This window comes from Neolamprologus brichardi, chromosome 16, assembly GCF_056152115.1.
Source record: "Neolamprologus brichardi isolate AB-2024 chromosome 16, ASM5615211v1, whole genome shotgun sequence".
In the NCBI taxonomy this organism is placed as follows: domain Eukaryota; kingdom Metazoa; phylum Chordata; class Actinopteri; order Cichliformes; family Cichlidae; genus Neolamprologus; species Neolamprologus brichardi.
In genome coordinates, this window is record NC_142119.1 from 21,848,293 (window position 1) to 21,874,814 (window position 26,522).

Below are 26,522 nucleotides of genomic sequence, written 5' to 3' on the forward strand. Positions count from 1 at the left end.
TATTTGCATTTTGCTCCACTGACAACCTCTGTACCAAGTCAGAAGCGCTTGTCTGTTATTCAGAGGTAGATTCAGGAGTAGGTCAATGTCTGCAGTGTCACTTGCTGTAGATTTAGTTGGTGCATTGTAAAATAAACACACACACAAGTCTACATTACATAATCAGCCAAGTAAATGGATGGAACATAAAGCATAGGATGGTTCCTTGATAAGTTTTACACTGTAAAATGTAATATTGTGTTTAATTAAAAATATTAAATATGCTGAACTCAGTTTTTATCAATTTGTTATTAGAACTAGATTTTAATACGTTACCAGTGCAATTTATGCAAAAACGCTGATAAACTCAATTTATTTGAGTTGTCTTAACTTAGAAAAACTAAGTAAGCTGGAAGTTTTGCTTCTCAGTGCGGAAGGATGAAAGATGTGTTTTGAAAATGCCACGTCACTACCGTCCTCCTCCCTCTCGGATCAGTCCGCATGTTCATGGTGCCAGCATTTGTTATGGAATATATATATCTATATCTATATCTATATCTATATATATATCTATATATCTATATCTATATATATATAGATATAGATATAGATATATATCTATATATCTATATCTATATATATATATATATATATATATATATATATATATATATATATATATATATATATATATATATATATATATATATATATATCTCATATATATATATATATATATATATATCTCATATATATATATATCATGTTTAACCTGAGTAGCAAAAGACCGCAGGGGGTTGAAAACAATAAGCCAGGAGTTAGCTGTGCTCGCGGACTCTTATCAAGCCTTGACCTCCTGGTCAGCTATCGCGCTGGTGGATAACAGAGCTCTCCGAAAACTTCGAAGCACTTTTGCAAATATGTGATATTTTGATAAATTAAGTAGATATTTGAGCATTACACAGCTACATTCTCGGCTGAAAATATCTTAAAAGGTTATTTCGTGACCCAGAAAGGGTAGTCTGGGGAAAAGGAGGATCGCATTTGTCGGCCACGGTTGTCGGAGCCTGTGCGTACTTGTAAGCGCGGCAATGGCGGAGGAGCACGGCTAAAAAACTTATTACTTTTTCTGGGTCACAAAATAAACTTTTAAGATATTTTCAGGCAAGAATGTAGCTGTGTAAAGTTCAAATATCTGTTCGATTTACCAAGACATCACATATTTGCAAAAATGCTCCGACGTTTTCAGAGACGTCCATTTTTTTCATGCTTTGTGGCAGCTTTTGAACATCTGTGGCATCTATTAATGTCAAATCTAGCCTTTATTTAACAACATAAGCAAACTCTATGTTAGAATGATTGCACAGCCATTAAGGATCAAACCAGTTTCTGAAAAATGTTCTGCTTTTTCTCCCTCTGCTTGCTTCTTACTGTCTTTGAGGCTCAGGACCAGCACTCCTGCTGTTGGACAGAAAGACATCAACTCAGTGGTAAGTATTTTGGTTTTCCAATATATTAGCAACTGTCAGTGACATTTATATTAATCAGGCTGAACTTTAATCATACTTTAGATCAGCCTGTTTTACTTATTGTTTTATTTGTGCTTTGGTTTGGGGAAGTTGTTTCTGTACTGATCTTTTCTTGCCTTCTGTTATTAGACTTGAGATATGACTGCACGATGCTGTTGCTGGTGACTCCAGTTAATCCTACAAGACATGCTGTGTAAGTAAACAAACAACAACAGTTTGGTCTGCATTTCTTGAAAGATCACATCCCCCAAACTTAGTTTAGAGGGTCTACACTGTATATAGTGAAGTCTGCAGGTTTACTAACAGCAAAATTTGTTTTGTGCCCAAATCATTTTGCACATCATTAGAATGAAAGTTATTGGCCATGTTTGCATAGCCCTTTTTAAAATGATGCTTTCATGACATTATTGTGTGTTGGGTGGTGGTCACGGCTATCCAGACTGACAAGTGGGACATTGAATGTCACCTCTCTGGTGGGGAGGGACCCTGAGATTGTCCAAATTGGAGTCTGTTTTATACCAAATGCAGAAAAAAATGTTTTAAGAAAGCAATTAAGTTCATGTTCCAAAAATATGATTGTTTGCTTGCAGGACAACAGGAGAGATGAGTCCTCCGTCACAGATGGTGTGGTCAGTGAAGATGGTCGCCTTCAGGTTCAAGCTCATAGCATCTCCAACCCACATCCACTGCCACTGTACTTAAGGGAAGTTAAAGACTTTGTCTGCACCTACATTTGGATCACCTCGATTCATGACAGTCATTCAGGCAGTAATGCCTGGACTGGAAACAAGCCATCTTTAAAATAATACAACATTCCAGCTCATGTGTTGGAATGAAAAACAAATGTGTTGTTTAAATCAGAGACTGCACTTGTGACAGAACAATAAATATTTTATTTTTATTATATAAGTAATGTAAGTACAAAACAAACTTGTGGTAGGCCTAAACTTATTTTCAGAATAATTACATCTGAGACTTTGTTTCATTGTAAGATTATAACAGTGATGGCATGGCATGTTTGTTGTTCAGCAGAACAGTGTCCAGTATGTTGGCTGTTATACTTTGTTGTGTTTGAAAATAAAAGTTGGGCTCATTTTAACATCATTACAAAAAGTGTTGTTAATTATTTTTAATCATATTCAGGTTACCACAAATTGTTTTTTCACTTAGTTGAACTTGAAATGTTTGTCAGTAGGTAAACAATTAGTATTGTACAGTCAGAAATATCAAGTTATTCTTAATACTGCAGACTTGCAATGTGTAAGTTGTCCTAACAGTCATCTTAAGTAAGCTTTACTTAGTTTTTTTGAGTTCTGGGAACTAACAGGGCTGTACAGTGTACTCAAAATGAGTAAGTTACTCTAACTTGGTCATCTTATGTAAACTTGATCCAATTTGTTTGAGTTCTGGGAACAAATGAGCTTATACAGAGTACTCAAAATAAATAAGTTGTCCTAATTTAGTCATTTTTAGCTAAGCTTTACTCAATTTATTTGAGGCAACGAGTTTCCTCAATTTTTTTGAGTTCTGGGAACTAATTAGATTTTACAGTGTACTTGAAAATGTTATTTCATTTAAATAATCTATTACAATAGCCCGTTAGGCAAGAGAAATTCCAGTTAACATTTAGAGGTAAAGACAACAAATGAGTTGCCCTTTCAAGCTAGAAGACTAGAACAACCAGCAGTCACTGATTTGCTGAGATGAGCACCTTCATGTAACTATAGGCACAGAAATACGCTCATTGGTCTTACTGATTGGTGCTTTTTAAGTAGGAAGTGCAATTTTTTAATGTGATTCCCATCTGTACTGGCAACCAGTCCAGTGGTGATATTACTGACTCACTGCACTTTGGAAGAAAATGGAATAGCTTAATAGTCAATGATTTAAACTTTTTCACCACTAACAGTACCTCATAAGTAAATCTGGCAGATAAAAGCACAAAAACGTACGCGCACACAGACACAAACAAAGCGACAAAGCTGTGTTGTGGTGAATGGGCTTTATTGGCATACATATTCCTTACAGTCTCTGCACTTTTAGTGAAATATAAAGATTCAGCTTCAACTTAGTAATGCAAATTTCACACACATAGGAAATAGAGTCACAAAGCACTAGTTTGATGCCATCTTCATCAAAGCACACTCGTTCTTGAAACGCCACGTGGCAAAAACAAAATCCTATGTGCAGGTAATGGTAGCGACCTGTAAAGTTTGCAGGTCTAAGGCACTGATTTCTGGTGTTTAGACATCTCAATTCAGATGCAGGATTTCAACAAATGAACACATTAAACAAACCGAGCTACTCTCAGCGTCATAATTGAAAATCGCACACACGCACACAGACACACACGCACACAATTCATATGCACCAGGTTATTGACGCGCCTAAGCTACTTCCACTGACATTGAGGCTAGTCCTTCTGTTAAGAGTGATATTGAAAGCACAGGTATAGTGTCGTTGCTGGGTCCAGAGTAATGGCTTACCTGGATAATTTTGTACATCATTCAAACACTTCATCTAGACTTTGGTTTCAGTTTTCACCATGCTATATTCAGATCAGGTCTCAATGAAAGCTGGACCACTACGTCTCGGAAAAGTAAGACACACAGAGGGAAATGTTTAACCCCTCACAAAAAGAAAAAAAAGCACCAGAGAGACTCTACTAAGTATAACATGGGAACACGATGAACTCCAACTCAAGCCAATAACATAATGTATATAGAAGCAAACTTTTTTTGGCAGCAATGTTATTATTTTAGCCGTAAGACACAAATAAATTCATTGTTGTGGTTGAACTAAAGCCTAAGAAAGCTAAAGAGAATGAAAGAGAAGTGCAATGGTCAGGTAGTGGCCTACTGTGGCAGTTCTATAGGCAACAAAACTTTAAAAAGCACTAGTAGCTCTACCTTTTTATGCAACATTCTGACAAGAGGTTGTACGAGGCGCCAAGCAGTCAGTTTTCTGTGTACTCAGCGCCTATATTTAAACAACCCCCAACCTCACTACCTTTTCAAACAGTGACTTCCATATTCCAAAACAGTGATAACTTGACAGTTTTCTTTTCATAATAACTGCAAAAATATAAGGATTGTAGTAAAAAAAAACATAAAACAAAAAGCAACCCCGAGGCTAGAGTAGGGGTGCAGTAATACAATCAAACATGACAGTACTCAACACAAGGGAATCCACTGATACGCTTTGATTGCCCCGAAACTAACAAACATCAACACAAACACTTAAAAATGTAAAAAAAAAAAAAGGATAATAATTAACAGAGCAGAGAAACATGTTAAAGTGAGTTAAATCAAGTATGGAAGAAGGATGATGGCGTGCATCCTCTTCTTTCATTGCATCCCGACTTAGGCCTCCTTTGTGCTGGCCTTCATCTTCTCCACTGTCTCCTATGTTTAAAACAGGGAAAAGAAACGTGAGCTATAGTGTCTCATTTGACATGCTGACTAAAACAGTATTTCTGGAAAACACACTCTTTTTCAGCACTGCATTTGTTTGAAGGTGAATTTGGTGTCACCTATCGAAACTTGTACACACGATGAACCACATTTGTTTACAGTGGCACTACAAAGTATTCCTCTGGGGTGCAGAGTACATGGCTTTGCTGACTCAGTCATGGCCTCAAGCCAGATTCCTAGAGCTACCTTGCGGACATCACGGTGTCATTCACGCACACAAGCAGACGCACAAGCTACAAAAACAGCAATCTGCAAAATTTTTTTTACTTTTGCAGATTGTTCTAAATACATGTGCCAATTAGTCTACTCCTACTAAACCTAATGCACTGCCTGTGAATCAAAATAAGCAAGAAACGTTAAAGGAAGATGCCAACACATAAATCTGTTAAAGGTAAAAGAAACTCAAGCATTGATGGTTTTTTTTTAAGGCCATCTGCCCTACATTTCATATCCGCAACATCATTTTATGGCTCTAAATTTGAAAACATCGCTCTCCTTTGGATTTATTGTTTCACTTGTTCTGTCAGAAGCAATAAAGCCGCTGATACTGTGGCTCGCCGAGCTCTGCCAGGTTGGAACGCATCAAATATTTACACCGACCTATTCCTCTGTCAGTTGTATTGAGCAATTTGATTTGAAAGGAACTACAGGTAATCAAGGAATATAAAAGCAGGCACGAGGCTATTGGCTCATAAAGGTTATATTTAGTGGACTTTATAACCAATTCTACAAGCAGTGGACAGTGAATGAGCTTTGGAGTGCAGTAGAACCAAGTGGGGAGAAAAGCAAAAATTAGGTTCTAAGGTTGGGAAAACACTTATAATTTTTGATTTATCTTGTCTTTAACTCGACTGATATACTGTACTTTTTTTTTTGATGGGATTTAGTTTACAGATACACACCTGGTGCTTGTTGAGCTCGGCCACACGGAGGTTCCACTCCTCCTCAGTCATCTCCACTCCAGCATCTGCTAAGTCATCCACAGCTGGCTGGTTATCTGGTCAGATTACACAACGGTTAAGTGAAATGTGTGCGTGTAAACAAACAGGATAAATGCCATTTTCAGTATTTTTTTTTACCAGTGCACGTCATGGCGGTGCAGACCCAGTTGCCGCATGCACAAACGCAGCGGTTGCACTCCACCTGGGTCTCTGCTCCGTCCTCATATGTTTCATCCTCTAAGGCACATTCTGCACAAAGATAAAGAACACGCTACCTAGATAAGGCCACAGATAAGACTCTAGTAGACAGTGTTGGGAAGGTTACTTTTAAAATGTATTTGTGGTGGAGGTGTGGTCCCGGGGCGGTGCTGGAGACGCAGGTGAGAACAGCTGATGGCGTTTTGGACTGATCATGGTTTCCTTCCCCTTTTATAGTGAGACGGGAGAGGAGCGGAGGAGGGCTGGAAATCAGCTGAGACCGACAGCTGTCAGACTGTGGTCGGTCATAACAAAGGAAAGAATAAATAAACGTGGCATCTGGAGACAAAGACCTGGGCGTGTGTGTGCCTGTGTGTAGTGCATTTCACAGTATTCCATTACAGAATACAGAATACATGCCCCAAAATGTATTCTGTAACGTATTCCGTTACGTTACTCAATGAGAGTAATGTATTCTGAATACTTTGGATTACTTAATATATTATCATGTATCATTTTACAACTACATGAATGTACTATTGCTGTGATTTATTACTGTTACTGAAGGTCTGTGGCTCCGAACCGTAGTAAAGGGACCTCTGACTAATATGGCGGGTTCGTGTTGGGCTCGTAGCCGAAAAATAGCTTTACTTTGTTGTGTGGGTCAAGTTTGCTTGCGAGAGAGGCGTAGAAAGGTTGCTCCAACGGAACTTATTGTTTCGGAGGAAAACACGAACACAGCGTACAGTCGAGTCTTAATAGCGTACCTACAACTGGGCTCGTCAGGCACTCTTCTTGGCTGCAGTGGTTATTATTATATTTACATGCTTCCAGCTCCCGTTTTTGCTCAACGATAACTCGTACTTTTCCACTCTCCTTTTTCTCCCTCCTCGCGCTCATAGACACATAATGAGTATGGCAGTCCATTCTCCCTGCAGCACGGACTACACTGCCCATGAGGCTACATTCTGCATTCTGCCTATTAGCTTAGCACAACAACAACAACAACAACAAAAAGGCGCTCTCTCACCCAGGAAACACGCAGAGAGAGAGAGAGAGCGTCACCCTGTAACCATGGCAACCGTAACGCTGCCACCTGGAACAACAGAACATAGCTGTCAAACAAAACCCAAACAGTCCTGACCCGTGACAATATGAAACAGGGAAGTACCGCCGTGTAATCCATTTATTTCAACAAAGTAACTGTATTCTAAATACCACCTTTTTAAACGGTAACTGTAACGGAATACAGTTACTCATATTTTGTATTTTAAATACGTAACGGCGGTACATGTATTCCGTTACTCCCCAACACTGCTAGTAGAACAATAAAAGTTTTACATTGTTACCAATTTTATGACTTTTATGAGTTGCCAGCATTTTAAAATGCTGCATCATTCATCCACCAGCATAACCACAGTGTCTCATTCTTTTGGTTACTTTTGCTTAGTCACAAACACTCAGCAAAACAGCCAACGCCAAGCATAAAACCTTTGTGTGTAAACTGGAGAAACTATTATGTAAAAAGAGAAAAAAAATCAAATGCCTTAACCAGGCATGAAAATCTTGATTTGCATTTGAAATTTTACACAGCTAACAGTTAGTTCGTCAAATAAACGTGTGCGTCCTTGAATCTGGTGTAGCTCCAGAGTTAAGTCAACCGCAGCGACTGGCTGCTGGAGAAATGCCCCCTCTTCCTGTGAACTTTATCCCAGATATATCAGCACCAGTCAACTGAACAGATTGAAGGGCTGAGTCTCAAAATCCTAAGAAAACAGCAGCTGCACTACTGAGCTTTGTGCTTCGGTCAATTTATATAGTAGATCTAATGGTGTGCTACATTATGTCAAAGTATCACTCCAAGCTCACTCTTCTCTGGTGGATTGAAGCCAGGCTTCAGGCAGTTAAGAAACTCATCAAAGCTCAGCTTCCAGTCGGCATTCTCATCGGAGAGCTCAATGAGGGCATCAACACACAGGCTCCTGGGGAACGAGAAGCACACAAACACAGAATAAATATTAGCTGTTACATACAGTAACAGTGGACCATTACAGAAACAATGCAAATGCTGTAAAAATCATTTTGATAGCTGCTTTTCTTTTTTTCTCTACAGAGTGCAGGTGTTTTTGCCAATATGGTTTCCCACAAGAGGCCTGCAATAATGTTTGCTCTGGCCAAGATCAGGTTCAATGACTTGTCTTAAAATAGTGCTGCAACCAAAGATAAGATTTTCTACGCACAAACAGTACCATTGGAAAAATAAATATTTGAAGGCTCTCTCACCTCTGCCACTTCCACACTTTTTCATAAGCATGCAAACTTGCAGACACACTAACCGGAGCAGGTTGTTGCTCTCCTGGTCTGCATAGGACTGCAACTCCACAACTGACTCGTTGTGCTGGATGAATTTGAGCAGCTCTGAGGAGTCCAGCTGAGAATCACCACTGTCATATGACTGCAAACACACAGACTCATGTGCATGAGGATTGAACACAAAGAACTCTGTAAGAAGTCATTTGGGGTTCTGATCCACAGGCTGGGTTGGCTGTAGCGCTACCTTAACATTTTTATTCATTTATTCATTTTTTTTAAATGACTAGTTGTTGTTCAAACTGATTTAGCATCCAAGCTGACTGCTGTTTGACTACTGTACATGGGCTTCATATATGATGATGAAATAAAAAAATCTTGGGCATAAGTAAAGTTTTAAATCGTCCAAAACCCCCATCTTTTGCTATAATGGCATTCATGTCAAACCTTGGAGAGGAAGGGGCCCTCCTCTGCAGAACAAAGTTCCTCATTAAACTGAATTATCACCACCAGCTGACTTGCTTGAAAGGTCTGTCACATGAATAATTAGACACAGTCCCAGGCAGCTTTAAAAAGCAGGTGAACTGAAAGAGGCCCGCGTGGACAAATAAACTGGGGTATTCTGTGAAAACATTGGTTTAGGAGCAGTGGTGTGCATAAAAACAGAAAAGGGTTCATTCTGCCTACCTTAAAGTATTTGAGCAGGATATCAGAGAAGTTGGAACCCTTGACAAACCAGCCATCTGGGATAATCTCCGTTTGCAGCCACTGGATCACACGAGATCTTAACTCGTTGCGGTCAGCAGCATAGCAAACCACTGCAGGAGAGGGGATATTTCCAGAAGTCAGCAGCATGAATAAATAACTCAGTACACCTGGTATACTGTGCATCGGTGTATTCAGGCTCAATATGTTCTTTCAGCTAGACCATAAATGTCTGCTACTGTATAGCACGTGTGTTAGTAAACTGTAACCCATCCATGTAACCATGGACTAGACCTTAATATGCCAGTACAATCCAGTCAAAAAATTACAAATACATTCAGTTGTAAATTAATTTATATGTTTATATAAACCGCAAACTTGATAAGGATAAGCGGAAGAAAAAGGATGGGTGAATGGATGTTTATATAACCAAAAAGAGCATGCACGCACATACACATAAGCTTACCTGGACTGGCAGCGGCCTGTTCTGTTTTCTTTTCTAAAGGTGATTTGAAAAAAAAGAGAGAAAGAAACAACATTTGATACAAAACCTGGAGAACATTATTGGAGATAAACATGTCTGTCACTGAACAATTGGCCAAAGGTCTGCAAAGAGCATGCTGTGACATAATGATTTTCCCTCGCTGACCTTTCTGTCACCGATCAATGTCCAGGCTAGCCTTCTTCGAGTTCTGCATTTTGTTTTCTTTCTTTTTTTCTAGTTCCTCATTTTTGTTATTCCTTTGTGATTTCATTTTTATGTTTGATTTTCTTTCTGAAAATCAATGTAATTTCTTTTCTTTTCAGACTGCTGCTGGACTTCATGACACACACTAAGCACTTCTTCTCCCCATACTTCTTTTCTCTCCTCACGTGTTTATACACCACTGCAGTATGCCACGAAATTTTTGTCTTCTCTCTGCTTTAATCTGTGTTTTTGTCCTGCCTCCCTATGCTGTCTTTTTCTTTTATTGTCTTTGTCTTTCTCCTCATCCCCCAGCTGGTTGCAGCAGATGGTTGCCCCTCTCTGAGTTCGGTTCTGACGGAGGTTTCTTCCTGTTAAAAGGGATCTCCTTATTGTTGGGCTCTCACCAGAATATTGTAGGTTCTTTACAGTATGAAGTGCCTTGGGGAAGCTGTTTTTGTGATTTGGGGCTATATAAATAAACCTCAACTGAACTGAACCTCAGCTGAAATTAGTTTCAGAATTAGTTTTGCTTATTTATTTATTTATTTATATGTATTATTTACATTACTTATGTTGACAAATTTGACCAAAGCATTTTAGATTATATATCACAGATTAAGGTCCAGTTAACTAAACAACTTCATGTCAGCAGGGACCAGCAGCGAAGTGAAAGTTCACTCGAGATCAGATAAGATACAAATATTAGATATATGAAGAGGTGGCTACAGGGCAGAGGTGTGATAAAAATGATAGTGCAGGGTCATGGAAGGGGACATTGTATGACTGTCAACCCAGTCACCTCACATTATCAGTTCAGTGAATGTATGCTAGTTCAGAGATCACATACTAATCAGTTTAATTGCTTACTATCAGCGCTTTCACAATTAGTCGGGTGAGCTAAATGATATTACTGAAAAGGGGCCAAATTGGCCTTTTTAGGCCTCCCATTGTCACATCTACTAGATCTCAGGGATTCACTTATACTTAAGCTTCTACTCTGTACCTGACAGTCTGGCAGGGCGATGTGGTGTCACCGCTGTTGTTCAACATCGTCATCGATGCGATAATGCGCAAAACATTCGAGGGCCGCTGCGGAGTCCAAGCCTCGACCGATCAATTTATCACCGATCTAATGTTCGCTGACGATAGCGCCATTTTTGCCGAAGACAACACCGAGGTGACTCACATCCTCTGTGACATCGCCCGGCACTCCAAACCGTACGGCCTCAAGATTAACGCCGAGAAGACCAAATTCCTGACCACCGACGGCTCACCAGCAATCGTCCACCTCGACGATGTGCAGATCAAACAAGTTCAGGAATTTAAATATCTGGGGTCCCTCGTCGAGGAGAAGGAAGTGGCATCATCAGTAGAGATACGCTCCAGAATTGGGCAGGCGGCGTTTGGAAGAAGGGCAACATCTCATTGGCGACAAAGATCCGCCTTTACCAAACCCTGATCCTGCCCATTCTACTTTACGGTGCGGAGACGTGGACAAAGCTCAAACACGACCTGAGCAAGCTCGAAGTTTTCCAAATGTGTTGCCTTAGATGCGTTCTCAGTGATTCCCTTCGCGACCGTCATTCAAATGACATCATCCTCACCAACTGCGGCAGCTAACCGACGATCGTCAACCTAATCCAGCGCCGCCGACTCTGTTGGTTTGGCCACATTTGTCGAATGGACCAGAGCCGCTACCCCCATTGCCTACTCTGGTTGACCCGCCCCACCGATTGGAGGGTGCATCGAAATGCACCAAAAAACACATGGATGAAACAAATCCAGGATGATTTGAAGGCCCTTCGACTTGACCTCGAGCAGGCATGAACCATCGCCTTAGATCGAAAAGCGTGGAAGATAATTGTTGGTCAAGCAAGAGAACCCGCGGCACCTACAGCAGCGTACTGGTTGCGCGGCCGACCACCGCCGCTGGTCGCCCGCTAAAGGACAAGAAGGAAGAAGGAAGGACCTGACAGTAACCTATGACTCTGACATTCGGTGTTATGAACACAAGATTTTTAGTCAGTGTTGTTAAATTCCTCGCTAGTAATTCAGTCATGACAGGTTCCAAACTGTGTTTTCATCTTTTCATCTCTATAGCATTCTCGTGTTATCTTGGCTTCCACTGCACTCTAAACAGTCAAGTATTTCATTTTTGGAACAAAAAAGAGCTGAATAGTATCAATTAGCTGCAATAGACTGCCGGCCTGTCCATGATGTACCCCACCTTTCACCGTATTACAGTGGGGATATGCTCCAGCATCCCTGAATTAGATATGTGCAAGAAAATCAATGGATGGACCAATCAGTGCTTGAATCAGTGCTTAATAGGTCAGTTGAATGAGAAACCTGATTTGCTATGTCCTATCCTATCAAAATGTTGTTTCTGTGTGTACATTTTTTAAATTGTAAAAATTAAAAGAAAAGAAAGAAAAAACCCTGAAAACCGTTCAAGGCAAGAAAGATGATGATGAAAAAACATTTTTTTAGCAAAAAATCATTGTGTGATAATTATGCCGGTTTGAACTGTTTTATCAACATTTGTTATCCGTACCCTTGCAGTGTCCGTCGTGTGCCACTTGGATCTTCAAGCCAGTTAGACAAGCATCTCTGTGGAGCTCACAGTGATTCCTGTAGGTCTTACCATTGCTGCCACATACTGACCTCTTGTGGGGCTTACAGCTCTGCAAAGAAACAAAATGCAAAGGGAATGAATGTGAAGTGAAACCAAAGGGAGTTTGTAATCCAAATCTATTATTTGGACATATATTGCTTCCTTGCGTAAAAGCAATGACCCGACACTCACCTCTATGCACAGACAACTGGGCTCCCCCTTCTCATTGACAGCGCACTCCCTGCCGGCCCCGCAGAACACATTGGCACACACTTTGCTCTTGGTCTGCACCTCCTGTAAAGCAAAAGAAGTTTGTGATGGTTGAACACAGGGTGGCACTGTTGTGCTTTTCAAACAGAATGCGCCAATCAAGTCAAACAGGAATCTGCAAACGGGATCCAAAACACAAATATTTAACTTTCGCAATAAGCCATGTGGAACCAAACTCATGTCACAGATAAAGAGATCGTTTCGCCCAATTAACTGACAAGAGTCTGTCCCCTGATGGCATCCGAGATGAAAGCTCACCGATCTTGCACCGCACTCAGTCTAGGAGGTGATGCTTTTTGTATCTGTTTCCTATCTTTTTTAGCAAGATACCAAGAATTACTTAAATCATTTTGGTAAATAAGCTCAGTTGCTTTGTGCACGTAGTGGTTCATAATGTTTCATTGGAGACTCTGAGGAATCCTCAAACAACTGACTGCATTTCAATTTTATTTGTTCCTTTCTCATCAACATGATAAGCAAAAAAAGCAATATTTATGTGCTCAAACAAATGTGTCCTGGTTTATTGCTTATCTTTGTTTTTTTATGTGTGTGTTAGTATCTGCACTTTAATGAGGTCTCCAGAGCTGTCTGAATTGTTGCCCTGTCAGTGACAGAAGTTGGCTTGAAATAAGGCAGAATACAGAAAACATGTAAGTGGGATAAGTTCCTGCTGGACCATGCTGCCTCCTCAAAAATACTCTTTTTCTTTCATCCAAATGTCTCCAGCAAATCTGTTTCAGTTAAACAGCCTTTTCTCTCACATTTAGCGTGTCTCATTCGCTCTCGTTGACACTCATGGACACACACACCATCTCATTTGCTCGTCTTGACATCTTGTGTTTGCTCATTTTAGGGACTGCCAGCAGACTCAAGAAATGAGCTCTAGCAACCAATCAGAAGACGCCAAGTGGAGCTCCAAGAGCTGGTTTATGACCCTCATTACCGCCTCCTTTCCCCATCTGTTTGTTTTTGTATATGTGTGCCATTGTGTGTGATTGCATTTGTTTGTGTGTGAACTTGTGTGTGTACAGGGTGTTTCCACATCTGGAGTCTGAGCTGTGTTTTCCTTTAGGCCCATTCCCATGCAGTGCAAAATCCCCCCCCCCCCCCCCCCCCCCCCCCCCCCGACTCCACTCCTGCTCCCTAAGCTGCTGTTTCCTGTAACAGCGAGACAGAAGTTGGCTTTCTTTGTGTGGCTGCACGTGAGCTGGCTTCCAACTTTGTCTCTCTGTGTATGACTGCAAGGTCTGGTATGTAGGTCAAAATGAAGGTGGGATGTTGTTACTGAACCTTCTTGAGCTCTCATGATAAAATGTAACAGGATGGATCTCAGAGCTAAAGGGATGACAGTGGGGGAGCAGTCACATGCAATCATCACAGTGTAGCAATTTTGACTCAAAGAGAGGAATTCGGTTCTATGCATGCTTCAGAGACATATACATACACACACTTCCTATCCTAAGATGAGGTCATGGAAAAATCTTCAAAGCAACCCTCCCGGCCTTGAACATGTTGGACAATTCAGTTTCTCAGACACAGATGGGCAAGAGGCCTGTTGAAACCTGCAGAAACCTCCACTGAGAACATGAATAATAGATGGGCTCCTTAAGATGAATCTGGTACAAACACAGAGCTCTGTCTGTCCATCTCCCTCCTAGCAGAACCAGTTGAGGATATCTGACATTTAGCTAATGAATACAGAGGTAGAGGGTCCTTTTTTTGCAGCTGATTCAAGTGCTTTGTTGCCATAGTGAGAACATATACCGGCTTCTTTTGATTACAGAAGTGTCAGTCAAGTAAGCCCGATGGAAGAAAGCCTCAAAATGAGATCTCAGCAGGGCTCTTTCGACATACAGTGCTGTGAAATAAGTATTTCTCCCTTCCTTAGTTGTTTTTTCATATTTGTCACTCTTACATGTTGCAGACTATCACACCATTTTTTTATTAGACAAAGATAACAAAGTACAAATATACAGTACAAAGTGCAGTTTTTGAAATGATGATTTCATTTATGAAGGGAAACCAAACCTACCTGGCCCTATGTGAAAAAGTAATAGTCTCTTAAACCTAATAACAGGTTGTGCCACCCTTCACAGCAACAACTGCAATCAAGTGTTTGTGATGACTGGCAACGAGGCTTTCACATCACTGTGGAAAACTTTGGTCCACTCTTCTTTGCAGATCTGTTTTAAACAGATAATTCATGCTCGAAAACTGATTCAAGTCTAATTCCAATCCCAACGCTGACTAGGCCACTACAAAATATTTTTTGAGTTTTTGCTGCCAAAGGTGGCAAAACCAGTTATTAGGTTTATGGAGCATTTACATTTCTTACACACAGGGACAGATAAGTTTGGACAACCTTTTTTCTCCCCTTAATAAAGTAAATCATCATTTAAAAATGGTATCTTGTATCTTCTTAGGTTATCTTTGTCAAATATTAAAATCTCTTTGATTATCTGAAACATTTAAGTGTGCCAAATATGCAATAAAATAAGAAATCAGGAACAGGGCAAATACAGCACTGTATAAAACAAGACTGCAGAAAATAACAGACGAAATAGTCTCTTCGTGTGTTCTTGGGATGCCACAAACACAGTGCATAAAACATGCATGGACAATGCAGAGGGATAAATAAAAACTACACATAGCAAATGTCAGAGACATATGGTCACATTTCATGCGTCTAAGAGGAGAAAAATTAGTAGACTTTTAAATCCCCAAATATTGGTGTCACCCTTACTCCTACAGGGAGTTATGCTGTTACAACATAAAAGCATAAAAGCTTTATTTTATTTACTTGAGTGTTAGTAGCCTGAAAATATGAGAAGTTTTTTTTTTTTTTTTTTATCATTGTTGTTATCACTATTTTACTTTATTTGGTAAAGAACTTCCCACGTTTCCCCTCTTTGAATCTTTATGTAATTCCAAGTTCATACACTGAGATTGATATCAATGTTTTTATCCAAGTGGGTATCACTTTCTGTTTACACATTGTAGGGACTTGGTATCAACCCCACCATAACTAAAAGGCACTCATTAACACAGTCACCAGCTGAGCAGACATAAAAAAGACATGACACAAAGTCAGCACAAACAAAAACACACCCAGTATGCATGTCCTAGATAAATTATTATTTTTAATTTACTGACAACAAATGCCTTCTTTCCCATTTAAAACCAATCAGTGTTCTCATAAGAGACTGGTGAATCATACCAGAGTCCTTCATACAAAGAGCTTCTCTAAGCTCATTACAGTCAATACGGACACATTTCACAGCTCACGACACTAATCTCTTGCCCTGCGTTTCACATGTTTTCTATTTCAGTGTTTTAGTCACGAGGATGAAACGACTTAAAGGTTTCTAAAATACTTTTTTTCTCTCCAAAAACTCTTTGCATCATTTCCATCTTTTTATATCAGCGTGGCAACTCTCATTTCAAGTCTTGCTTTCATTTCTGCTATTCTTTAGTTCTTTCTCTTGTCATCTCATCTCTAGCACCATGCCCTTTTACAGATGCAAGACACGTGTCTGTGAACGAAGGCCAGCCTTGAAGAGCTAGATGGAAATCAGAGGAGGAAAATCAGAGAATAGTAAGAGGCTGAATAAAAGGAGAAAGTTGTGAGGACAGTCTGAATATTAAGAAAGAGGTGGGTAGTGAAGAAGAGGAGGGGGGCATACGAGCATGTTATATGGTTCATTGATGAGGCGGACTTGAGTTAAAGTGGAACATATCCTTGCTTTAGAGAACAAAATGCCCTTTTATCTTTTATCCAATGAAGACAACAGTGAAAAGGCACACTAACTAAAGGCACCTAAAGGCACCTTGCACAACACATAAAAAGCATTAGAACATCTGCTCTGCCTTTGCAAGCCTTTCTTATCTCTGTGTCCTCAAAGACTCAAAACAGTACAAGCAGCAGCATATTTGTCTGTATTTGCATGCTTAGTGTGTGTACCTTCAAATATCTTGGAGATGTTCCACTAATCGAACAAGCCGATCAATGCCTCTCTACTGTTGATGTCATTTACAGCCACCGTGAGCACTTCCCATATTGCACCCTGCCCCTTATTAGCATAGAAAACATTAACCTAGAGATTGCACTGAAGTCCCTGCCATAGATATGCCTACAACAGTGAAGAGAATAATGGAAGCAACTGCAAAAAAAACAGTAAGTGCAATAAATACAGAATGTGGCATTTCTAATAATACTAAAAGATTAGTTTCATCTGTTTGATTGGATTAGTTTTGGACACAATAAATCTAATTCAATGGAATCCAATACAACGAGCCTGCAGTTCGACTGTTTTCACATAGAGCTTCTTTTGCCTGTCTGCTGTGTTCGAGAGGTGTTGATTCAGCGCTACTTTCACTGTGTAGGCTGTACTTTCTGGTGCTGTTCATTCGTACTGCATTATAAAAAGGTACAGGGTAGATCAGCTTGAGCTGCTTTAACATCTGTATGACACACAGAGTTTCATCGATATCTGAATGTGAAAGGCTCGAAAAGGCTTTTCAAGAAGTTTGGATTTAATGCACGGGTGTAAGAGACACCTCACTGTAAATGATGCATGCTGGGCCACTTGAAATATTGAAATGCTGAATAACAATGAAGGAACTACAGCACACTGTTACACATGCTGCTGTCGTGCTGAGACACCGATAAGGCTTCGGTTTGTGAGGAAGCAGAGGAAATATTTACAGTGATATTGAAATCTAATCTAAGTATGCACACAGTTGTCTGTTCAATTTAATGATTATTAAAAAGCATCTATTTCCCCGTATTTACATAACAAACTGGCAAATCTGAAGAAAAATGAAAACTATCACAAGCAAAAAAAAAAGAAAGACTACTGAAATGAGAAAATTATTTTCATTTGATTAAAAAAATTTGCTTCTTCAAAAACATATCACCCATTTTTGAGTCACTTGGTTTCTTGCACAGAGTTGGTTGAGAAAGGTTATATAAAAAGTCTTACATTTGAATATAGGAGTGAAGGAAAAGTTCTACAATTTAGAGAAAAAGGTAGATTTTTTTTTTTGTTTGTACTGAGAAGAGCGAGGCTAGTACCAGTCACACAGGCCTACAGAACAATTAGCGTCCTCTGGTCACTAGATAATAATATCTATTCCCAGACCAACTGGAGGTTTCTGGGAGTCAAAACAATGCAATCGCCCTTAGTCTACATGGAATACGCTCACTTGTCTGCCAGCACTCACCAACTGCTTGCCGAGCAGGAGTGAAAATATGACAAGTGTTATCCAAAATGTACAGAAAGTTAAAATTGTGCTGTTCGAAATGTGTTGGCTGCAGTGCGAATGTTGAAGGTGAACATTCTCCGTTTCCAGCTGTCTTTTCTTCAAAGTAATCTGCTAGTGACCAAAGCAATCACAGGGATCTTTTTAGTGCAGCACCGTCTTTGTGACCTATTTCACCTAGCGACAGTCAGGAATGCACATTCTTGCCTAGTGACTGGAGATTGCTGGGGGTCAGAGTCTGAGGCCTAAGCTACAAAAAGCTAGGCTGTTGACTGCAGCTTCAGAAGTCCTTCAGAGACAGTGGTTTCTCCTTTCATATACCTCCCTCCAAGGAGATGCATAAGTCTATTTAAACAAATGCTGACGTGGAGGAGATGTGCACTAAAACGTGATTTTACTTCAAGCGAGGCAATAACAGTGACAGATAGAGACAGTCAGCATGACAGATGGACAGGCAAATGCATGGACGCCCCCCCCCCCCCCCCCCCCCCCCCTTACCTCTAAATGCAACTGAGTGTTTTACAAGAGTTTTTATGTAACAATGAGGTGAAAAATAAAAGAGACACAAGACTGAAAGGCAGGAAATGTAGACAAGAGACATAATCAGGAGAATGAGAAGGTAAGAGGGGTTCATTCCCGAGCCATGTAGTGCCTCAGCTGGAACCCGACCCAGTTTGCCTTGAGCCAAAATCTCCTCAGTATTTGGGTCAGAAAGGTGGCCCTGCTCTTCCCCTCTCCAGCGTTTTCCCCATGGTGTCCCTCCAGCTTTAGATTGTCTAACACTCTTCAGCTCCATCAGACATGAGTCCATGCCAGGAGCAGACAGAACGGGAGGGCTCAAAATTGAGCAACTTGTTTCCCCTTAACTTCTAATCAGAAGAGAAGTGGAGCGCAGCCAAAGAAGAAAACCACTTACCAGATACACTGCAAGCTAACTGCGATCCAGTTTCCCCCCTTAAGGAATTTTAACGAGATGATGGGAAAAAATATTATTTTATTTTGGTTTTGAGTCATTACAGAAAGCTGTCTCTTTTGCCTTCAATAATTCACATTGCTCCATTCTCAGACTCTGTTGCCTTTCCCCCCTCTGTGAATCTGTGTCTTCATTTATATCAAATCAGTTTCAGTCTCATTTCTTCTGTACTTGACAGCCTCGTGAGATCAGATGTACAGTAAATCCTCCACTCAGAAACAGGCAGTCAGCCCATCAAAAAGACACGATCGACTGCCATGCTTCTGCTTCCTTTTGGCTCAAATATCTGCTTAGTATTTCATGGATTACATGACAAGTGATCGCCAGCAGTTGAGAGCAGTATGTGTCCTTGAAATAATGAGGCCAAAGAAGAACTAATTTGAGCGGTTTATAAGAGCACTAGGGGTGGTCTCAAATGTTCTCTGAGGGACCGGGTCCGAGATTAAAACTGCAGAAACAAAAGGGCTCAGGGTAACGACCAGTTTACAGAGTTCTGCCTGTTATTCTCGTCCCTGTTTCTTATTCAGTGTAAAAGGAATGCACCAATGGACGGGATGATGTCACCCCAGTCTGCAGCCTGTTATTTTACACCCAGCAGCCTCATTGTTCAAAAGCTGAAATGCAGCAACTAAACTGAAAAGAGACATGAGGGAAAAAAGAAGAAATAGAAGAGGGAGATAACAGAAATACACGGTAAGATAAGTACAGCAGAGAAACAGAGAGGGTGAGAAAATGGAGAAAGCAAGAAGTACAAGACTAAAGAAAAGCAGGAAATAAGTCACCGTCTGGGCAGAGCAACATCTGCTAGCAGTTAAAACGTCACCAGAGAACACAAAATGCTGTGAACGCAGCACCGCCCCTGGCCCGTCCTCCCCTGTTCACCCTGCTGTCACTCTGCTCGGACAAAAACGTCCCCTGTCCTCACTACCTGCTTTATCTTAACCTCTAGTCAAGTTTTCTTTCTTATCATCATTTTCAATAATTTCTCATCTATTTTGCCTTTAATTTTTTAATCCCTTTCTTTGACTCTTTACAGATAATCTTGCTCATTTCCCCTTATCATTTTCAACTTTCTCTCTTTGCTCACTTTGTCACCTTTCTTTCCCCTCTGAACCACCCCCCACCCCCCGCTGTTCTCTGCATTTTTCCACCACGAGGAAGGGCAAGTGAGGGGGATGGGGAGGGTGGGCCAATGCAGGCTTTAGCTTTAACAGCTAGGGGAATGAGCAGACTCCCTGCCCTCCTCTCTGCTCCCTCTTTGAGGCCAGTGTAAGGGCTAATGTCGAACACTTTTGTACAAGGGAAAGTCCAATTAGAGACTGCAAGATGTTTAGTGTGTTTAGACATTTCAAACCTGTTGTGAGATCAGACCTTAATTATATTTAAACAACTGTATTTTGCCTTCCTTTTAATCAAAACCTTTCAAAGCATGTCAGGATACAGCGAGAGCAGAAACAATCAAGATGTTATCTGATTCACAGAGAGTAAGTCAACTGTTTCATTAAGGCACTGTGGCCACTGTATCAGGTGCATGTGTTCACGTGTTCCTTGTTAGCATAGATATCCATTCAGCCAATCACATGGAAGCAAACTGACATATTCAAGCAGGTAGAAGTGGTCTACACAAGCTGCTGAATTTAAAACTAAGCATTAGAATGGAGGAGAACGGTGATTTAAGTGACCCAGACTGGTCTCGGGATTTCAAAAACTGCCAAACTTCTGGAATTTTCCAGCACAACCATCTCTAGGGTTTACAGAGAATGGTCTGAAAACAGAAAATCTCCAGTGAGCAGCAGTTCTCTTGGTAAAAATGTCTTGATACCGGTTCAGGCTGGTGGTGGTGGTGCACTGGTGTTGGGGGGAAAGTTTCTTGGCTTCAGCCTACCTGAGTACTGGTGCTGACAATGTCCAGCAGGATAACACACTATGTCACAAACCTCAGATCATCTCAAACACATCTCCTGAACTTAACAATGAGATCACTGTTCTCTAATGGCCTCCACAGTCACAAGATCTTAATTCTGCAGACCATCGTTGTATTTTGGATCATGTGCTATACAGACCAAGCAATCACCTGGGCTCAGAGAACTTAATTGGCAGATTAAACAGTAATGAAATTTAGCATTGTTGTAATCTAAGAACTTGCAAGTCACACTTTTTCATGGTTCTTGAAATTCCTCATGACATTTTAAATTACAGATTTTTAGGACTTCTTTTCCTTTGGGTTTGACAATCAAAGTCATCCCCCCTGCTTTGTATCGTGTCTCATTCGTACTAAAATAGACGGAGAAAAGAGCCTCTCACTATGTATCAGTCACGGCTGAGGTATTTGAGCTATAAATGATCAAACTGAATGAAACAGTCATCTGCGCACTCCAATCTATTCAAAAATCTTTTTAATTAGCGAGCTTCACAGTATACCGCAGTGAGGCTAATCATGGGATGTTCTTTTAACCTTTTGTACTTCAGCTTTCACTTGCTACCTGTTCATGCCTTGAAGAAGACTGAAAGGGTGCTAATTAAAGGGATTTTTTATGAAGAAGTGGCTTCCTTCCACACATATTAACCACATTTTTGATCGCTCGAAGAGCTGCGGTTGACATGTTTTTTGACCTCTGCTGAGCTACATCAAATCCAGTTTAAACTAATTATTTTATTGCAGTTGTTCATCCTGCAGATTACTTTCTCAGCTGACTCTTTAGAGAAGTACAGTGTGTTGTAAAGGGAAAAATGTTATGTCCTAAAGCAGTAGTCCCCAACCCCCGAGATGTTTGGTACCGAGAGTTGAGGCTCGGGTATGAAATGTATGGTTTTCAGGGTTTTTATTGGTTTTTATTGTTATTTTTTTAATCGTTTTTATTGTTAACTTGATTTCCTTGGGTCTTTTCCCATGTGTTATGAACAAATCTTTTTATGGTAGCGGTACTGGTTTTATTTTGTTGTTTTTACCCGCGACACCTTAAAGGCCAGTATATTGTCAGACATAAACTGGTCCAAAAAAGGTTGGGGGCTGCTGTCCTAAAGTATGCAACACACCCTGGTGTAGCAAACAGCACCAACACACTCATAGTACAGTGACTCAAATCAATGAAATGCTTTTATTCAGCACCGGTGGTGGTACAATACCACCACCAGAGAAAAACAAGCTCCATCAAAGATGTTTTGCCCCAAAGGGAAAAAAAACCTATATATTTTTAACCATCATTTTTTTATGTTAGGGTGTAATATACTGAATAACAAGAAAATTGACAGATTTCTGTAGCAAACAGGCTGTATGTGGATCAATCATGGTTGTGCGCACAGTCACCCTTTGCAGGCCCTTGAGCAAGGTTTCTGCATGTGATAAGAGAGGTATGCTACATTATAGAGCGCTCTCTTATCACATAGATCACAAGAAAATGGAAGAGTTACAAAAGTTCCAAACAGCCACTTTAGCCTCTATGTTTTTTGCTCAGTGTTGGAAAACAGCAGTGTTCGTCTGTTGATCATTCCTCCTACAGTTAAGCCTGTTCGTGATCTCTCTTTGACGGGTCACTGGACACAGAATAATCTCTGCTGGAAGTAAATATTTGTAGAAGTTTTGTTTTTAAAGATGTCAAGCTCACAGTGATGTTCATTACATTTTCCAAGAGCTTAAAGTGGGCAGAAAAGCAGCAAACAGTCAGTCATCAGTAAATTACCTACTTTTGCTTTTTAACTTTTATGATTGAAAATGATGCATTACCTCATTCTTTAAAAAATGCTCAGAGAACCCTTTGGTGCCAGTCTTTGTCATTTGCGTGGGTGCCTGTGTTAATTTATGTGCGTCAGGCCTTTGAGTGCAGAGTACCGGTAATGATAAGACACCAGTACAGCTGCTAAGCTAAATGAGGACTCCTTTCAAGCCAAGCCAAGAGCGAGGAGAACACACTGCAGGGACGTGAAACGTAACACACCACTTCTTTCTCTACCCCCACACCACACAGCCAAGTCTTACCTCACTCCCAGTCTGCCTGCTGTAATTGCATGACATCTCCTTCCTGTTTTACATCACTATCTCACCGCCCTGAACAATCTCTGCACGGGATCCATGACTGAATGTCGAGCTACAGTAATTAGAGCAGGCTCGTACGGACAGAGGACACGGCGTCCCCTCATGCTTGTGTTCTCTCCACCTGGGCAGATATTTTTAGCCCACCTTGTATGGGAAAGAACAAGCATCAACATGGCAACATGGCGGGTTGCCCGAGAGCATTTAGCTCAATCAGGGTGCTACAAATCCGGGGCCAGAAAGAAAAAGGGATCCAGCACCTTCATTTTTTCATTTGTTTTCTTTGTTACATGAAATGTTGTCCTGGCGAACTAGTCTGGCTGCCTGTTGATGCCAGAGCGCCATAAACTAAATTAACCAATGTGTCATTCACCGTGGATGATGCACAATAACACAATAACACTGCATGCCATAACAGCGGAAATATAAACACTCTCCTCCCTCTGTTTACATGCGGCTGTGCGCACACATGTCCCCCGAGGCCGCAAAGTCTTATGACTTTCACTATGCCTGCATCCGACCTCGTTTGCATATCAAGCTCCCGGTGTGTTTGAGTAAGACATCAAGGTTTTTTTTCCCCAAGATGCATATCTGCTTTCCAGCCCGCGGGCACACACACAAACAGAGTTTTGAGTCTCGACCCCGGCCACCCTGTCACACTGCATTTCTGAGCAGCTTATCTTCAAACGCAGCAAATTCTCACCTCAAGAAGCACACACGCATTCGCCTTCTTAATAAATCAGGAGTTAGTTTCCACATTTTAATAGCCTAAACTCGTGCCAGCAAATAAAAACACAATCGATCCTCCTTTCAGTGATCTTTCCAGCTTTTTTAGTGATGTGTATACAGTCAATTTAACATGCATCCCATCGTTCATACACAAGCTAAATAGATACCCTATAGGCTCAGATTCACCTCTTTGCTGCAACTTGTTGACCTTCTTTAGACAGCACGCTGGTATGCCAGTTCAGGCCCTTCTCACAGCCTGTCAACAGGCCATATATTATCAAGATAATTACCTTTGGAGAACAGATGCCTCTTTTTTTAATGGGTGCCCATTACTTTGTGGGTCCACCCAACAACAACTGCCGTGTGTTCTATCCCATCTAGGACATACCTCACAGATCACGGCCATAGATTCAATTAGGAGGCACACAATCCCACATTTAACAGCCAGCGGGTAAAGATAGGAAGAGCAGGGGAAGGTCAGCCGGGGTAGCCGGCACATCAGTCTATGAGCAATGTTGCAGTTCCGACACTAATGGCCATCTGCATTAAGCCATAAAGACAGGCTCGGCCACAGATAATTGATTTATCTTTCACATGTGGCATTGCTCTAACCTGCTGAAAAATCCCTCTAATTAGGCTACAGTTATTACCGTGTTTATATCATCCTCCTGTTATTGTTGTGCCGGTCAACAGAGGAGTCAGCACAAAGCCAGGTGTTCAACAGCTGCGTCCACTGAGGGTCCAGGCCATCATCAACTGCCACCTGGCATGTGTGTGCTTGCTCGTTCTTCGAGGAATAATTTGGGACATAGAACAAATGACTTTTTGCCAAGTTATATGAGAACATCCATCCTGCTTTCAGGTCTGCATAATAATTAGGGAGGTACAATGAGCAGCTGGTTGGCATAGATTGCCACAAAAGCAAGAAACAAAGGAAAAATAATCATTTTTACAAGAGACTATGTGCTGGGTCACAAAGACATTCTTGTAGTTTGCTTTTTTTTTGTTTTTACTCTTGGATATCTTGATAGCTGTTTCCATAACTATAACATAACATTTGTTATTCTTGCACAATCACAACAGACATCTCAAAACAAGAAACTTGCCATGCTCATGCTCATTCATGCTCAGCTCAGCTAATTGACTGCTAGGTTTACTTTTAATCATATTTAGGCTTACTGAGCATCCACCCCAGACAGTAAGCTTCACTCATTCTTCAAACCCACTGACATATACGAGCCCATCTGTCACCCCTGTGAGATGCTTAAACTTTAATAATTGCACGCTGTTTCAGTTAATCATTCTTGTGTGCAATCGGGCCACCTACTAACAGCACATCCTGGTGTTTACCTAGAGAGGAGACTACTTAGCACTGCAGTGTGATACCCATGAGGTGAACATTCTCACAGCTCTTGAGGCACTCACCACGCTGCAGACAAACACACATGCTCCCCGACCAACCACCAAAACAAACATTATGCCATTAGAGCAGCTGCCAGTTGGCACCAAAACACCCTCCAGTATTGATGAAGAGTGTCATCCCCCCCAGAGAGATTTGTGAAAGCTAAACACAAGCCCACCCATTCTCCTTCACAGCTGTCTGTCACTCCTCTCATCTTCTCATGGCACATGTCAGCTTTTGTTGCAATGTTACCTTCAAAAATCACAACTCGGCAAAACAAAAACAGAGAATAGGTGAAGGACTTCTCTTTGTGCGGTCAGCAAACAAGATGGAAAATGTGAAGGTTTAAGAAATATGTGCGCTCACTTTTCCAGTGCCTCATGGGTGCAACCTCGTTATTAACAACAATACCCCAAGTGGAAGAAAGCAAACTAGTCAGAATGTGTCTGTAATGACGCTCATGATTGCCGTAATTGTGTGGTTCCGCTTAGGAAGATAAACAATCCAGCCTACATCACATAGACACAATACAGCCTTGAAAACCCAACTATAAATGGCCCATTTTCACCAATAAAATACTTTTCTTCTTCTTCTCTTTTTCCAGATGTGTTCAAGCTCAACAAAGCTGTTGTTTGGCTGCCTTGTCTTTTTGTTTTTTAACGGTTATAAAGTGTTCAGTACAGGCGTAAAACGGCTGATTCCAATATGAAGCCTCGCAAAGACAACTGTTTGAAGAAAAGAAAAATAAAAGAGCAAACTTACCTCCGCGTTGTACAGAGCTACGGAGAGCAGAAGGAGCACAGCCACACTTTGGAACATCTGGACAAAAAAAAGGAGGGGAAAAGAGAGTAAGTATGGTTTTATGGGAAAAGAATGAGCCAACGACAGTGTCCATCCGTTTTCATACCATTCATATTGTCAAGACAAACTTGTGGAAAAGCCAAATTTTAGTCCTCTACATTACCATTTTATATTCGGCTTGGGAAATCTGCTCGGAAAAGGGGTGCTGGTCCGGATATCTGTCGGGACGCAGTCGAGCAGAATTGCCGAGATTTCAAGAAATTTGAGGAGCGCTGAGGAATTCCTGCCAGTCCGTCAGTCTCTCCTCCTCCTCTCGTCTCACCCTGGCCAATGAAAACGTCTGGAGAGGAGAAGATGAGGCGGGGGAGGAACGATGGAAAGTGTGTAGGCTATGTATTGTGTGTAAATTAAACGGTAAATGCAGCCTTTCTCTCAAGAAAGGTGGATGGCTGTGTTCGGGGCTCAGTCATATTCTGTGTCCGGTTCGTATAAAATCTTTTGTATCCTACTGATCTTATGGGAACATTTCTCTTGGCCGTTTCAGTCCATTTTAGTCAAACTCTCAAAGAACAGCCATAAAACCATCCAGTATTATTAACAAGGTTTCGCTTGATTTTC

At 40.9% G+C, this 26,522-nt stretch overlaps 1 protein-coding gene across 1 annotated transcript; it reads right to left on the bottom strand.

Annotated features, from left to right (window-relative positions):
* Window positions 1–3,495: 3,495 nt before the first annotated feature.
* fstl1b (follistatin-like 1b) lies at window positions 3,496–26,215 on the bottom strand. The gene is made up of 11 exons (XM_006788350.3): window positions 26,068–26,215; window positions 25,866–25,922; window positions 12,630–12,731; window positions 12,378–12,507; window positions 9,602–9,634; window positions 9,118–9,248; window positions 8,457–8,575; window positions 7,990–8,102; window positions 6,061–6,171; window positions 5,884–5,978; window positions 3,496–4,912 (listed from the first exon to the last, which is right to left on the bottom strand). Exons 1-11 carry the CDS (start codon window positions 26,068–26,070, stop codon window positions 4,871–4,873), a joined length of 936 nt encoding a protein of 311 aa, XP_006788413.1. The 5' UTR covers window positions 26,071–26,215; the 3' UTR covers window positions 3,496–4,870.
* Between the last annotated feature and the right edge of the window lie 307 nt (window positions 26,216–26,522).